At 45.5% G+C, this 16,240-nt stretch overlaps 3 protein-coding genes across 8 annotated transcripts in view; 1 reads left to right on the top strand and 2 right to left on the bottom strand.

Annotated features, from left to right (window-relative positions):
- The first annotated feature begins 134 nt into the window (after positions 1 to 134).
- On the top strand, positions 135 to 3,948 carry srp14 (signal recognition particle 14). The gene is made up of 5 exons (XM_012836853.3): positions 135 to 298; positions 1,507 to 1,579; positions 1,708 to 1,820; positions 2,272 to 2,304; positions 2,541 to 3,948. Exons 1-5 carry the CDS (start codon positions 275 to 277, stop codon positions 2,628 to 2,630), a joined length of 333 nt encoding a protein of 110 aa, XP_012692307.1. The 5' UTR covers positions 135 to 274; the 3' UTR covers positions 2,631 to 3,948.
- Positions 3,949 to 4,011: 63 nt separating this feature from the next.
- On the bottom strand, positions 4,012 to 10,361 carry xgb (x globin). Its single transcript, XM_012836852.3, has 5 exons — positions 9,934 to 10,361; positions 6,246 to 6,353; positions 4,736 to 4,856; positions 4,418 to 4,498; positions 4,012 to 4,134 (listed from the first exon to the last, which is right to left on the bottom strand). The coding sequence occupies exons 1-5, from the start codon at positions 10,101 to 10,103 to the stop codon at positions 4,012 to 4,014; spliced, it is 603 nt and encodes a 200-aa protein (XP_012692306.1). The 5' UTR covers positions 10,104 to 10,361.
- A 1,030-nt stretch (positions 10,362 to 11,391) lies between these two features.
- The window catches only part of LOC105908178 (pleckstrin homology domain-containing family G member 3), a 50,582-nt gene continuing 45,733 nt past the window's right edge, over positions 11,392 to 16,240 (bottom strand). For all 6 annotated transcript variants that reach the window (XM_042709685.1, XM_042709684.1, XM_042709687.1 and 3 more), the window contains 2 exons: positions 14,358 to 15,858; positions 11,392 to 13,994 (listed from right to left, as the gene is read on the bottom strand). In XM_042709685.1, the coding sequence (XP_042565619.1) occupies positions 13,141 to 13,994; positions 14,358 to 15,858 (2,355 nt within the window). In that variant the 3' untranslated portion in view covers positions 11,392 to 13,140. The remainder of the gene's footprint in view (positions 13,995 to 14,357; positions 15,859 to 16,240) is intronic.

The following is a 16,240-nucleotide window of genomic DNA, read 5'->3' as shown; positions in this document are numbered from 1 at the left end:
CATTACAGTTACAAAGAACTTTTTCACAGTCTGGCTCTTCCGGGCTTTCCCTTACCATACATTAACTCAACCATCATCTCCAGCTACGGTGCATGTATTTCTAACGCCATTGGGAGGCAGTAGCATTGATACTGAGGGGTTTGTGAGTTGAAAGGTCAAGGGGAGGAGTTACATATGGAAGTAGAAGCTACGTGTGCTTAACCAGAGCGTATGTTCACTCAAACTGGAGCATTGCTAACCAATCGTCGACTTGATCCCAAGAAAAACAGCAAAAATGGTCTTGTTAGAAAACGACTCGGTAAGACACTACTAGTTCGATATACTGGCTGTACATTTGATACGCATTCCTTATTTCAGAGTACACCGTTCCGAATGTACAGGATTGGCTAAGCTAACTTGCAACATAATGTGAAATCACAGCAGCACGTTTAAGCTAACCGGTGCACAATCCACCCAACTGCACAGACAAGAAGATTGTAACATATGTTAGTGTAATTGGTATTGTATGGCAGGTTTTTTTTGTGGTGGAAATTCAGATGAACACTGACAACTCAACTGTAGCTGAGCAAAATGCGAGGAAATGGAAAGTAATTGGCTAGTGTTAAGGCTAGCTGGCTATAATGTTACTGAAGCTGACGAGGCTGACTGAAGGTTTTCACCGAACCAGTAGCGTTAGTCTATCTACGTTGCTTGCCAATAACCATGATACAGTTTAATATAGGTAGATACATAAGGTGTATCTAATGAAGTTACTGTTTGATTTGTGATTACCCAAGTCCATTCCAATCTCACATCACTTTCATGTAAATGTGGTCTGCTAAGTTATCGTTACATGGTGAAGTCTAGATCTTAAAGAAAGTAACGTTAATTGCATTGTAGATCAGCATTATCCGGTTGCTATCATAATCACGTTATAAGGACTTTGTCATAATCCATTTTCAGCTGACCAATACTTGTCTGTAATGACAGTCAGTAATGGTTTTATGCTGGGCAGTGATGGGGAAACCACTTTGTCAGATATGTCGTTACATTTGTTTGACCAGCAAACTTGCTGGAAAGTCTTGTTAAAACCTTACTGCTGAAAACTGAGATTCTAGGATGGCCAAAAATGACACATTCAACTTTAATTTAAAGAATTATGCTCAGTGGATGAGATATTCACAACCAAACATATGGTGGCCTGTTTTGGTGTCTGCTTAGACCAACATGGCCTTTACTCTCCCAGTAGGTTCAGAATGAACTGTGTGCTAACCACAAAGTTCTGGTTGCTTAGAATACACCACTGCCAAAGAAAGCATTTTAAGTGGTGATTTAAGCAAATGTTAGCCATTGCTGTTTAACCTATGGGAACTAAATCAGCTGGGTGTATGATATGTAAACAAGCATGTCAGCTTTAGCTAGGGTGTGAACTGTTGTTACCCCACTGATTAGCTTAATGAATTAACCGTCCAGTGAAGATTGAAGCAGAAATGTGATGCCCTGTCTATCTTTTCCATGTAATCCTAGTTTCTCACAGAGCTGACGCGACTGTTTCAGAAATGCAGAACAAGCGGCAGTGTGGTCATCACTTTAAAGAAATGTGAGTCGAGACCGCCATAATCGTTACACTGACTGATACTGTCAGTCAGACCAAAGTTATGACAAACAACTTAGAAGCATTGAGAATTGACCTCAGCATTTGTTGTCTTCCTCCCCACAAATGAACAGATGATGGTCGAACGAAACCTGCCCCAAGGAAAGGTCACCTGGAGACGTTTGATCCTGCCGACAACAAATGCCTCCTCAGAGCCTCAGATGGCAAGAGAAAGATAAGCACAGTGGTAAGACTGTTAGGAAGCAGGCTGCAGTCTTTGGATTGTCACTAATATGTGACATAACTATGCCAAAAAAGCCCTTTTCTGGGCCAATCTAACTAACACAGCTTGCACACCCACACAGTATCTGATTTGCTTCTGTCCTGTTACAAGAATAAGCCCTCATGCGTCTCTGCCTTGTCTCCTCTCTCCCTAAATTCTCTGCGCCCAGTACTGTCCAAAGAAAATGTATTTATCATTGATATGTGTACTACACCATCACTGAATGTTTGTCACCGTTGTTACTCTATGCTCAGGAATAAAATTGTACTATTTTTGGCTGAACATAAAAGTTTGTTCATTAGTGAAAAATGTGTCAGTCTTGGGATTGAACCTTTAAGGCTGCTCACTGACCTTGGATGTTGCTGTCAGATACTGTTACAGCTGAAATAATTATTTTTTTGCTGTCATTTTTCAGGTCAACACCAAAGAGGTTATCAAGTTTCAGATGGTAAGTGCTCATTTTTCGCAGATTTGGCAGTCAGGTGTTCAGCAAGCATCGGAGCTTTGAGGTTATTGCATGTTCCACGGTCACCTAGCAAACTGGTTTCACAGAGCTCAGTGTTTTCAAAAACACCTTATTTATCCTGGCCCCACTAAAGAATATCATTTTAGAAGCTGCCTTAGAGAAGTAGCGGTTTCTGTTGTTTTTGACTAGCTAATTAACAATGGTCTTTGTGAACCCAGGCTTACTCCAATCTGTTGCGAGCGCACATCGACGGGCTGAAGAAGAAGGACAAGAAGAGCAAAAGCAAGAAGACCAAAGCCACGCAGTGAGGGAGCCATAGACTGTTACATCACATGCTGGTGGACCCACCAGTGCCATTTTGTTTTTTTTCAAGGGGATCCAACGTCCACCTGTCTCCTCCCTCCCTCTGGATTCAGCATGTACCACCCTCCTCTTCCTCGTCACGTGATTAAGCAAGACCCAGCCACAGGTCCATCCCACCATTGGCTGAAATGATTTGTGTTGAGGATTAAAACTCCTTATAATCAAGGCAGGCCTTGAGAAGACAAGGGATGTCTGACTTTACACACCCCCCTTTTCACCAGTCTCCTCTGTAGGCTTCAGGTCCACAAAAGACGGGACACTTGCCTCCATTTTGGTGGAGGCCTACTGGACTTTCAGAGCTGTGGCATTCATGAGCGGAGTAAAGCCTGAAGAGATGTGGAGGAAGAGGAGATGAGAAACCTACAGCATTCATTGGAGGAGAGGTGCCATAATTATATGGGGAGGGTGGGGTCGGTGGATGTTCTTTTTGATCGCAACATCAGAGTATTTTCAAAAAATGTTTTTAATTTAAAAGGATTGTTTGTTTCTTTTTTTTTTTTGCGGCAGCAACATATTTCTGTGTGCAGGCTAATTCTGCCCGCTGTTTGTCTTTTTATTTTTAAATCAAGAATAGGACTCAGAATTAAGTGGCATGTGAATGGATGAGTGAGGGGCGTGTTTTTCTTCTTCTTTTTTTTTGGTTGGTTTATTTGTTTGTTTGTTAGTTTGTAATACCCCCATGTTTTTCTTTTATCACATTTTAAAGCCCAGACAGTGAAGATGCAGTGGTACAGTTATTCAGGAGGGTTCCCTCCTTCAGTATAGACATGTGCCTTTCATTCCTCACCTACTTGCTAACACCACATGCTTTCTGACAAAGAGAAATAATCATCGGACTGTAGCCACTGAAAGAAGCAAATGTACGGAACAAACAAGAAACGGTAGACATCAGAATTCACCATTGTTCATGTCTCATATCATAGCAATATGCGTTTGTCGGATATGATTTTGTTTTAATAAGCAATGCAACTCAAGAACTCATCTGTAGTCCCAAAATTAAATTTTGTTGAAACTGAAAAAAATGGCAGTGGCCTAAACTTTTTTTTTTTTTTAAGTAAGGCTTTGAAATATGTGTTGCCCTTCAAACAGGGTCTTAATAAAATTCTGTGTATTAATATAATGAAGCCACACGTAGTTAGCTAACAATTCAGGGTCCATGAGGGACGAATAAGTTTGTCTTTTGGTTCATGTGAAAAATGTAAAGTAAGTAAGAAAGAAATAGCCAAAAAACGTAAAGAAATAAATACAGTATATACACATCTATAAGCCACATGTGACGTGTCTCCTTGCTGGGTTTGGTTAAACAGTCTCTGGAACCGAGGCGTTTTAAAGTGCTGTGTTCTTCTTGTCCGGCCGTTCTTTGGCGGACACGACCACATGGTAGCGCCTGCTCTGTTCTTCCTCCTGGTAGCCTCTCTTCATGATCCCAGTGACGTACTGGAACAGACTCTGGTTAAACGAGAAGACACGCACCAACAATGGGCAGTTTAGGTCCATTGTGAGGCATAATTACACTGTAAATGAATGGTTCATACCTGTACTGTATCTTTCAAATCTTTTGGGTTTTTTGAAAATAATTGTATCAGGCATGCCTTAACAGTTTTATAATGGCTAATGTCATTTTAACTTTGACATGGGCCATGTCCATGTGCCTAAACCTGATGTGTGTTATCAGGGTAGGGAAGGACACGAGTAAATCCTGTGAGAGCGAAAGGAGATGTAACAGCCATACCTTCCATGCATCTTCTAGTTCTGGGGTCCATTTGTCTTTCAGGATTGGTTGGACAGCACAAATGAATTCCGTCCCAACATACTGACAAAAACAAGTTTGGTTAAACACAACTCAAGACACTTTGTATTATACATTAATGGTGTTGGTTTTATTATTTTCACAAAGTATGTTGGCGTCCTACATACTCAAAAGTTATATTTTCATTTTTTCTGTCTTGCAGAAGCTTTAAATGCTGCAGTGTTTATAATTCCTGAGGCATTTACATGGTTTGATTAATGCCACGAGGGCTGGCTGAACCTGTGGTGTCTGTAGTCTTACCCCATAGTACTTAGGAGGCGCATTGTAGCGATAGTGACTCTTGCCCAGTTCCAATGCGAGTTGCTCAAGCCTCTCCAGCTGGTCTAGTCTGGCCACAGTCTTTTCAATAAATGACATTACTCTGTTCGAGGTCACAGAAAGCCAGCATTAGAGATTATGATTCATCTCTGACATTTTGGTGGCAGCAGTACATTTTGATTAATGCTGTTTCTATGATTTAATGGACGAATGGTGATTTGTTATTTTGTCGTTCCCTCCACTTTGCTCCTAATGCCGAGGCTCTTTCTCCTCTTGTTTGTATTCTAGCCCACAGCCACAGGAGTAGGCCTAGTCCTACTGTCCAACCCAGAGTGCGGATTGTAGCACGTGTAGGTCGTGTAATCAGAAACGGTCATGGAAGGGAAATGACCGGCGAATTCTCCCAACCTCACGGCTACCGAGGATATTTACATTAATGTCAATGTTTGACGCAAAATGAGCCACTTGGCCTTTTTAGTCCGTCCGTGAGAGGCACGCCCGTGGTGTCGGTGGAGAGGCACCGTGGCCAGCCACTCCTGCTCTGTCACACGGACGAGGCAGCCGCAGCGTTTATTAAGTGGAGCCCTCTGGCTTAATTGGAGTTATTGGCCTTTCATGGGGATAACCACATAAAAAAGGCTCAGCGTCCTCGCTGCACACGACAGAGTGGCAAGCGCGCAGTGAAGAGCTTGCATTTAGGATTAGGTGCATTCATAGTCCGACGAGAACCGAGCGCTGACCAGATGGAGATGGCGCTTGGGAGGATAAACTATAAGAGTGTGCTTTCAAGCACTGCTTGATGGAAAAAAACACTCTCATGTTGATAAAAGAAACCAAATGGGAAAAGCAGTTTACATCCGTTTAGGGTAGGCAGCACATAGACTTAGGCTGCCCATCATATAAATATAGCATACAACAAAACCTTCTTGTGGCAGACAGTTTTAAATGACCAAGCGAAAACATGTCAGTGTTTATGGTGTTTGAAACTGGAATCCCCACCTGTCTCCTCAACTGCGCCTTCCATCTATCTAAAAATGTTTAGATTTGCGCCTGAGTTAAGCTTGCATGATGAATGTTTTCAGATGGCTGAATGTTGAATTATATTCAGCCCCCACTCATTTTCGAGATGTCAATCAATGGCCACCTGAATGACAGCTCAGAATTCTGAAAAGAAATGAGACCATGGCATTAAGGACCAGACGGCCTCGGTTTCCGCTAAGACTTAATTTAGAATCCTAATAGGCCAGTTATGATCTAACTGTGCTGAAGATTCCTCTGAGTGCCACTCAAGCTATTTCAACTATTCCGCTCATGTTCTTTCCAAGCACATCTCATGGCATATCGTTATGAACAAACACTGTTTTTGTTTACCCGCTCATAAACTGCAGCTGGTGGTGTTCTGATGAGCTGCAGTGGATCTCTATGGGGTGCTCCATACATAAGTAATAGGAATAGGAATGACAGTAAGAAGAGGCCCGCTGGGCCGACTGACCTTAGGCCATGGGCCCGGAGCTCCCGGCTGGTTCGTAACCTCTCCAGGTCCTCCACATCTCGGAACAGGAAGAACACATCTTTGCACTCAGGGTGAGTTTCAAAGAGCCTGTTGCCAAGACAACAGACATTTTTGAGCTTTCATGAGCTGAAAACATGAATAATGTCATAGCACGTCCGTTTATATTCACTTTGATACCCCAAACAGCCTCCATTTCCAATCCTCCCTCATGTTGAACTTTCTCTTGCAAGGGTAATGCAAACCTTATGAGCTGCTGTGATCCCTCAAGGCTGTGGAAGGATGAACTTGACTATTTCTCATGCCCCCACATGTGCAAAGACTACTTGCCAACCTGATTAAGACTGAAAACCAATGGCACTGATTGGACCGGAGCCTTTTTTATTCTGCGGAACCGACCTCTACCAGCATTGCCCTGCTGGGCTGGCCTGTGTGCTGCAATCAAAGCCATGGAGGAGGGTGGTGGCAGGAGTGCAAGAGTGCAAGAGAGAGAATAGGGGTGCAGAGAAAGACTAGAAAAGGGTTAAGCGATTGCCTGTGGGTCAGGCAAAAAAGATTCTATGGTCAGCATATCTACAGAGAGAAAACTAAGTGAAAGGCTGAAGTCAGTGATGGTACAATGAAGATGAAAGAAGAAATCAGACATAGGGCAAGGTGCAAGCACAGTTTTCCTGTCCTCTTTTTCTCTAGTTTGCTGTCTATGATGGAGGGTAAAGGTTTTTCTGCAACCATTCTGGGAAAAAAAACATGTCAGACCTGGTAGGGTTCCATCAAACAGTAAAATAACCTTTCTCTCAAGCACAGTGGTTTCCTGATGACTACTCTCCCACCCCATCCTCAACCCAGCGGCTGCTACGATCAACTGTTGCCAGCATTAACTGTTGCCAGCATTAAGTATTTGACAGTTTCCCCACAGATGTCATAATCTTTCTCCCTGATGTGCAACACAGTTTCGTAGTCATGTCGTTATTAGCACGCTGAGTAGCTGAATGAGCCTTGCATCGCGTTCATCCTCGCTGCCACCAAATAGCCAAAAGCCATTAAGGTGTACCTGCAGGAGTACAAACCCGGTGCATTGTCAGAAGAGAACTGCCATTTGAGCTCGGAACAGATGTCAGTTGCCTCCGAATTAAATTTCCCACTGAGTTCTCGGATAGAGAGGGTAAAGGGAAAGAGTTCATCTTTATCCAGTATTGTATTGTTAATACAAGCCCTGAGGTGTGTTGCCTTAGCAAAAACATAGACGGGGTGGGGTTTTCAAAAATTCAAGGAGCCAAATGCTCCACATGGGTCCTGACACCTTTTTGAGATTGCACCGTATGTAGGTGTGCTATACCAAATAGACTGTCGAAGAGTGACGTGTTTTTCAGGGTGCCTAAAATTTCCAGTTATGCCCATGGTCGTCTGTGGAAGTCCGGGGACACGAGAGCCTGGTTTGACCTCCGCTCCCATTTGCACCCTCTTCACACCCCTCTCCTGCCAAGAGGCCCTGGTTAGCCACACCGTTGGCTCGCCTCTCCCCATGAGCTGTCATAAACATTAGCCTCCTCACAATGACATGGTGTGTCAAAACCAACTGAGCAAGACAGAGTCCTCAGCAAAGGCCTGTGATGTGTGACTGATTTTAACAGTGTTTACCCGGTAATGGCTGCTGTCGGCTATGACAAATATGGACTCTGAATGGAAACAGATGATGAGACACAGGTTTTGCTGAAATGGAATGTCAGTTTGCTTTCGCAGCACATAAAACAACAAACCACGTCCCCACATGGCAGCTGATAAAAAAAAGAATTGTTGCCAAATTGAAAAAGAAATGAGGAGATCAAATTGTTCCTTGATGGACTAGTCATCTCTAGTGAGTCAGAAAAAGTAGGAAAGTATGATGGCTCTAGGATTTCTCATTGTTTCTTATGGGTTTCCACACAGGAAAACCTAGATTCAGAACACGCCCACCTCAAGCTGGCCAAGCTCACTTGTGTATGCATCCCCTGTTGTGCCTACCTACCCAGAGTGTGGTTTTGCACCCTCTGGGAAAAAGGCTCCATTTCCACAAATGTATGAATACCGGGCTGATTTTGCTCATAAATCTGTACCCCTCCTGCAATGAGACAGAGGTGTTTTTGTGGGAGCACTAGTCATCTGTCCTCCGCAGCAAGGGCCTTCTGTTTGCGTGTCTGTTTTCCTCCTTATGGCACCCAAATCAACTTTATTATCACATTATATGTGTGTGCATACAGACAGACAGCTGTGTCTTTGGTATGAATATAAAAGTCCACCGCACAGAGACCACCACGCTCCTGTGCATTTGAAATGAACGACCCGCAAGAGATGGAATATGTATGTTGCTCTTGAGCTCAACCTGCGAGTCTCTACAGCCTTTCAGCCCAGAGGGGTCCCCCAGCCACAGAGGGTTCTGCTGCTTCAAGGCCAACACGCTAAGGTCAATCTCCTCAGCAGCCTGGATGTGCTCCCAGGGACATGTTTCTCTGTGCTCAAAGCTCAAAGTCTGCCTGGTGTTCTCCATCCCCCCAACCCCCACACACAGTTTTTCCTTATGTGCATACTGAATGTGCCTGTGTCTTAATACATTAGTGCCACTCTAGACTGCATGTAAGGCCACTGGATATATAATAGTGCCATAACCTAGATAGACCTACAGTACATATGTGTTTGTATTGCAAGCCACACACACACACAAGTTTGCAGGTTCACTGCTTGAAGGAGACTGGCTGCCCTATAGCAAAACACGTTGGTTATATTTAACAAAACCATTGTTGGTGCTAAACAGCCTATGCTTAACAGTGTCCTCTGCCTGTATTTGTTTTTACATGTAAAGGTATGAGGCTGAGCATGTCATGCTGATTACAGTACATAGCCCAGCGCAGAACAGAGTGCAATTAGGAAGTGGCCTCAAAGCTCACCTAAATAAAAAATGCAAAACTGCCCGTATTGAAATTAACTGTCTAATGTTTCCACAATTCTGGGAATTTCAGGATAGCTGGTACTAAAGATTCTACAAACGTTTTAATCGTTATAATTTCCCTTGACTACAGTTCGTCAACTGAAAATTAAAAAGGTCCAAGTGCACTTTTGAGAAAAAACGCGGTTAAAAACTCTAGAATCAAATAACTACCATTCTATTAAATGTATTGTTTTGTTGTATATTGTTTCTATACATAATTATTTTGCACCAAATTTTATTCTTTTATAGTATTTGGTGCAAAAAACTCACATTTGTAGACTAGACCTTGTTAATTTCTTGGTTGATGACTTCAGAACAGAATTACCATTGCATGTTCACTACGGTCCTGTACACACTAACGCTATAAGCTGCACTGATGTGGATGAATAAAGCAGGTCTCTGGTCTCAGGTCAGTGTCAGTTCTCCTGGCGTAGCCTCCCCTCCGAAGCCAGCGGCGTAACTAAAAAAGCATTCGTCTCCTCCGTGGAGTGTGTGTCCAGTGAAAGAACAATAATCTGGCCATATTCACCTTGCTACGAAGTTGATACCGCCAAATCATTACAGTTCTAAGCAATCTATAAGAACAGCGCATCCTTATAAATAATATTGGTATCATAATAGCTTATTATTATGAGTTTACCAGTAGCGGTAACACGTTACATGCGACGATTGACACATACCTAATTTTGTAGATTATTATCCTCTCACCTGACAAACATGATAATTCCAACTTTCGCTATATCTTCCTGAATAACTTTCCAAGAATCTTTAATCATGTCGATTTGGTCCCCAGTAAGGTGCGCAACAGCATCCTCTTCACTCTTCGGCTCTGTCGTTTGCCTGGGCGCCAAACCCAGCCCTGATATTGCGCATCCCATTCTATCTGAGATAAAAACTCAACTCCGCAATATAATAGCGATACTTTGGAACCCAGAAACAACGTTGCCGGCACGGATGCTTGGTGAAATAAACGGCTCTAGCGCGCAAATACGCGTATTCCCATGTTACCTCCGCTCATCTACGCGCATCTCTCAGTGGCGTGCAAAGCGGAGTTCAGAACCTGTAACCTGCGCGTTAGGAAGAGGTGGAGTCTCAACAGCTATTCCTAGACGAACAATGTGATGGCTACTTTTGGCGATGCGAAGAAAAAGATGGAGGAACAATGATGGCCAATCTGCAATGTCTTGGTTTGTCAATTTAACGTTCATTCTTATTTTATCACATTGTTCTAACGTCTTTAAATAGCCTTACCTTCCACAATGCATTCAGGATTAATACATACACCATACTAAGTATAAGGCAGGTGATTGGGTGGGATGGTGCATGTCCTCACTGTTAGGTACTGTTACACCTAATAATAGTTTGTAGAGATGTTATCTTATGCCAAGTTACTAACACTAGGACACAGCAGCCTTATTGTAACCAATACATAGGTGTAAACAAACCATAAATGAATGACATAAAATAAAATGAGCTGAGTGGTGTGTGGCTGGCAGATTTTGGAGCCAAGATGGGACTCTGACATATCAAACAGTATGCTGTCCTGAAGCTTTCTAACAACTTCTATTGGCTCCATGTTTTTGCTGTGCTCACCCCCTCAATGGGCTCTTTCTGAAGAGGGATTGAGTGCCTTTTAAAGAGCCATTTGTAAGGATTTTGCCATGGTGATGACAGACCAAAACAAGGCTGCACTACCCTGCTTGAATGCAAGCAGACTTTAATTTCACCAACGAAGAGAGCGTGTGCAGGCTAAAGGATGACTGACTGAGATCTGAACCGATGCTGACAGACCACCCTTTGGAAAAAAACAACCTGGGTACTGACTCCACCACCCGCGTGCTGAAAACCATCAGCCTAATCCTGCGCTCATGTCCGCCGGATGAAAGAGGGTAACACCCGCCGTGTCGGGGGCACCGTCTGAGCTTCCACATGATCCCGGAGAAAGAAAACACGCTCCTTTCCCAGTGCATTCCGTCGTTGTAGTCATCTGGACAGAGATGCGGTCTGTCGTCTGTCATAAGAAGGCTGTGCTTTCAAAGACTGTAAGTTTGTATTGAATGGGAAGATAAAAGGTTATCTGATGGAAATCTTCTCTGTCGTCCGCCATTCAACCATGTTAGTAATGTTTTGACAGATGATACAAAGCAAAATAGAGGATGGACATACTAGGTTACACAGTGCCTTTATTTTATCAACCACATTTATTAAGGAGACAGGAATAACACCACAGGTGACATCTTTAAAATCCTATATAGCTAATAGTGTTGAAAGTTATTATGACAGTTGTGACACTGCAGGTTGTTGAGAAGAATGCCTTTCGGGTTGGACTCGTTGATGAGAAAATGATGAGGAAAGACCATCCATGTTAAACAACGGGCGTTCGTCTCGTCTGATTCACCTCTTACATCATCTGTGCTGAGTGTGTGTGGAGAGCCAACAGAATGTGCCGCAGCTGAGACAGAACCAAAAGAAGAAGCATGCTGACGCAGCACAGCAAAAAAAAAAAAAAACAACCTGCTTGCTTTGTCATTGTGCTTACGGTTTGAGATGATTACCTGGCAACATTTGAACAGATATGGTCCTTACTGAACCACAATGTAAAAACTGTCAAAGCAGATGCATACAGGCAGACAGTAGTTAACTGTAGCCGAAGGCAGCACACAAAAACCAACAAACAAACCACTGTGTACTGAAGTGGACCAGTAGTGCAGGATATTGGTCCACATATTTGAAACACTAGAAACTGACTGAAAGATTAAAGTCATGAAAGTGGGTTTCATCTATGTTGAAATGAATCACCTATCTACCAAACTCCCTCAGTTGCTGAGCCTAAGAAGAGGATCATACCATTTTGTCAAGACAACATGAAAAGTAGCACCCCGCACACCCAGTGAAAACGGTCTTAACGACAAGAGGAGACTGTGTGAAGAGACGCAACGTCACGTGACAAGAAATGCAATACAACACCTCATCTCTTCACAGGTGAATCATGCATTACCAAACACACGTCAAATAAAGCATCGCCAATTATTTTGCCATCTCCCTGTGTCACAGGAGGCTATCAACACCTAGAGAATGTGCCAGCCATTGCCCAAATCGGATCTTGTCTCGCTGCATGTACACAACTAACTACAGCACAGGAGGGCTGATCGAGCCTCACGAGGGTTGCCTAACAAGGACAGTCCATCAACAATTTCAAGGTATTATTTTGTGACCCAAAACCATATTACAATGTACAGATAAAAACAATCTCTTCCAACAACGGATACATTTTCTCTGAATGATGAGCAAAACCTATTTATATTCTTCCTCATTATTTAAGCTTATATACATTTTACAGATCCACATTTGTGAATAAAAAGGAAAGACAGGAAAAGTATAAACATATGTACAGCTGTTTCTATAAGACTTAACTCTTTAAGAAAGATAAATAGGACTCCTCTGAGTCTTTCGTGGTTGCTACGTATCCCTTAACAGATTCCCAGATCCAGCAGGATGTGTCTGGACATAAGAATAAAAGCAACTCCAAGAGCAATTATATAAATGACATAGCAGCTGACTCTGGTGTGGAACTGGCCCTGATGTGATATGATCTGGTGTGGTGTGTGGTGTGTGGTGTGGATTTCCTTTCCCATTGCATGCCGTTGGTGTAGTCATCTGGCCCTGATCTGATCTGATCTGATCTGGTGTGGTGTGGTGTGTTGCGGATCCACACCAAAGTTGGCTGCCAATTCAGAAATGAACATCTTAGTTACTGGCCAATCTGCTTAACAGACTCAGTCCTATTTACACAAAGTACCAATTCCCATTTCCAAACAGGTGCTTATGTTGTGGCCAGTGATCAGACAGTCTTATATATATATATATATATACACACAGTACATATATATAAACCCCATATGTATAAAGTGTAGTTTATGTATATGAACTCAAGCTTTGGAATTTCTCCCGTAGGTTCTTGACCAGGCTGCGCTGGCTGCCGTCCAGTGTCTTCAGTGAGCTGGTAGAGTACTTGGTAGTGCTCTGGAGCCTCTCGTAGGCCCTCCAGTCTCTCCTGCGCAGGCTCCTCCAAGCCTCCAACTCCAGTGCTGACCTGCCATCGCCCCCGTTCAGGACGTTCTCGTCCCTTTCGTCCCTCTCCGTTGTCTCGATGCCCCTTCCCCCCTGGCTTCCTGTGGAGGGCATGCTGACCGTCTCCGCAGCGATGACCTTGTTGTTCTGCTGTTGCTGTTGATGCTGCTCGTTGAGGTGCAGCGTATCCAGAGAGTTCACCCCGCATAGCCTGGAGACGCTCCCCCCTCCCCCCTCCTCTTCTGCAGTGCCCATGAGGAGTTGGGCATCGCTGCCCAGGTTGAGGCAGGTGTCGCTGGCAGCCATGCTGCTGTAGTCCGTCGGGGACCCCCTGGGCTCCAGTGAGAGGCAACTGCTGGAGGTGGAGCTGGAGCGACTCAATGGCGAGCGCGACCTCTCGGCCTCGGACTCCGTCACCATCATCATCATCCTCTCCGGGGTGGAGTGGCTGCGACTGACGCCCACGCCGCTGCCGGTGCGCCTGCCGTGCGTTCGGCCGGGGGCGTACTTGGAGCGCAGCTCCCTGACGTCGGGCCAGTGGAAGCTCTCGACAGGGACGGGGCTCACGGGCGGGCCGCTGGGGGACTGGACGCGAGAGCTGCCCGCAGAGCTGATGCTGGGAGAGGGGCTCGGCAGCTTCAGCTCCTGGATGACCACCTGGTCGTAGGAGCTGAGTGAAAGAACAAGGCCAGACGTACCTGAAAGGAGACAGGCATGAAAGGCAAAGAGAGAGAGAGAGAGAACAGGGAAAAAGGCAGAATGAAAGAAGGAGGGAGAAATATTTTATTGCGTATTTATTTATTTACAGGCCAACTTTTTTTTTTGCCTTTTTGATTATATATTCCATGCACATTTTTGTCATTGTCATTTCACGTTCTTGCATCTCAGTTTCTGCCCTAAGGCTGCTCTTGAAAAAAATATTTTTCAATTTTAAAATAATGTTTTCATAATGTAAAATAAAGAAAGCACAGATGATTGACACATTCATGATTCACATATACACATAATTATTTTTTTACTTACATTTATCACCTGATGATGAATTAAAAACAGTCACCTACCCGTCTCTGTCCTCTGTGTCCTCTCCTCCTGCACGGAGGTGAGGGGACTCTCCGTCTCCCTGGCCCTGGGCTTCAGCACGGGCCTGTTGTTCTTGATGCGCTGGCTGTACTGCCTGGCCAGCTGGAACACCTTATTCTTCACCTTCTCCACGTCCTGCAGGATCTGCTGCTGCTGCTCCTCCTCCAAGCCCGACCTCAAGGTGATGACTCTGGGCAGGGGCGCCCGCAACGCCTGGCCTCTCTGGAGGTGCTCGTCTGAGCCTGTGCTCTCCGGCCCTCGCGCCTCCTCCTTGGTGGGGGAGAGGAATGTGGGAGGGGGGGTGATGCAGGACGCGTCGGTCACGGTGCTGACGTCGTCATCCTCCTCCTGGATCAGGAGAGATTCTCCACAGTCAGCGTCCCTTTGTCGCCGGCTGGGGAAGCTCTTGTGGTGAAGCGTAGGGCTGGCAGTCTCGTCATCCTTTGTCTCTGTGTTGGACTCTGTGTCCTCCTGGACGCCGTCCATGTCCGTCTCCATGTCCTGCCACACTGGGATGATGTGGGAGGGCGAGTGGAAGACCTCGGACTGAAGCGTTGCATCGCTGACACTAACAGTTCTCCTCTTTTCAGCAGCTGAGCGTGTGGCTTCTGTCCCGCCGGCAGGAGACTTCGGCATCTCATCCCTCTTGTCCAAACCCGGGAGGTTGAACACAGACCAGGAGGTGGGCCGAACACCGGGGGACCCCTTCCTGTTCCCTGCGGCGGTGGCGGCGGCAACGGCAATCTCGTCCATGGGGGTGCTGTTGATCTGGCGGCTGAGGTGCCTGACCAGCCCTGCAGGGATAAACGAGAGGCTCTCCCTGCGCTTGATGCTGAAGCCCATGTCAAGGTGCTCGGCGTGCTCGTAGTAGTGGCGGATCTTGTGGATCAGCAGCTGGTCCTTCTTAGACAGCGTGGAGTCCTGGCGACTCTGGTACAGTCGGTCTAGCTCCACCAGAGACGGGGTCGAGCGGTCGGCCTTGGGCCTCAGAATGGGGGCATCCGCTGAAGGGTCACCGCTTGACGCCACCAGCTGCGTGGACGTGGCGCAGGGGTGAGACGACGTGGGCGTGAAGTCGTCCGCTGCCACCACCAGGCTGTTCCTCCGTGAGAGGCTGCTGGCAAAGCGCTCGGCGATCACGCTCGCCTGGTCCAGCACCGACGAAGGGAGGATGCTGCTGCAGGCTCCCGTCCCCATGGCCACCGCCTCTTCCTCCTCCTCCTCCTCTTCCTCCCCCTCCTCGTAGAACGTCCCATTGGAGGATATGCTATTCTCCTCCTGGATCAGAGCGCTTGTGTCCAACTCATCCCCTTGACCCGCCACCATGCTCCTAAAACACTCCTCCGCTTCAGTGATGCGCTCGCACCTGGGAGGCAGCGGAGACGACTCTTCTATGTGGATGCGAGGAATGTCTCTCTGGTTGTCCACGGGGCTCGCTGTCCAGGCCGAGCCGTCCTGAGGAGACCCCTCCTCTGCTGGTGTCTGTGGGAGAGGGAAGAGGAGGAGAGGGGGGCGCCATTCGAGGACATGAGTACAAACTCATCAGCATTTGGTCACAAGGAAATTATGATAAAACAAAATCCATATTTATGATATTAGCTCCACAGAGTAGTTCCAAGTGATGTATGTCACCACTTGATTTGTATTGATGTTTTCATAAAGGCCAATTTTGATGCCGTCATTGGTGGTGGTGTGTGTGTGTGTGTGTGTGTGTGTATGTGTAAAAGAACCAGAGACTGGAGGTCACATCAGGCTAAACAATCACATCATCACAGACACTCACACTCTTAAAGGTATGTAATTCATAAGAGCAGTGACTCATCTATGTGTTCACCGAACCTTTCCCTGCAATCCCCAAAGTTCA

This window comes from Clupea harengus, chromosome 14 (assembly GCF_900700415.2).
Source record: "Clupea harengus chromosome 14, Ch_v2.0.2, whole genome shotgun sequence".
NCBI classification, from domain to species: Eukaryota; Metazoa; Chordata; class Actinopteri; order Clupeiformes; family Clupeidae; genus Clupea; species Clupea harengus.
Note: the sequence above shows the minus strand (reverse complement) of the source record. Positions and strands in the feature narration are given on the sequence as shown.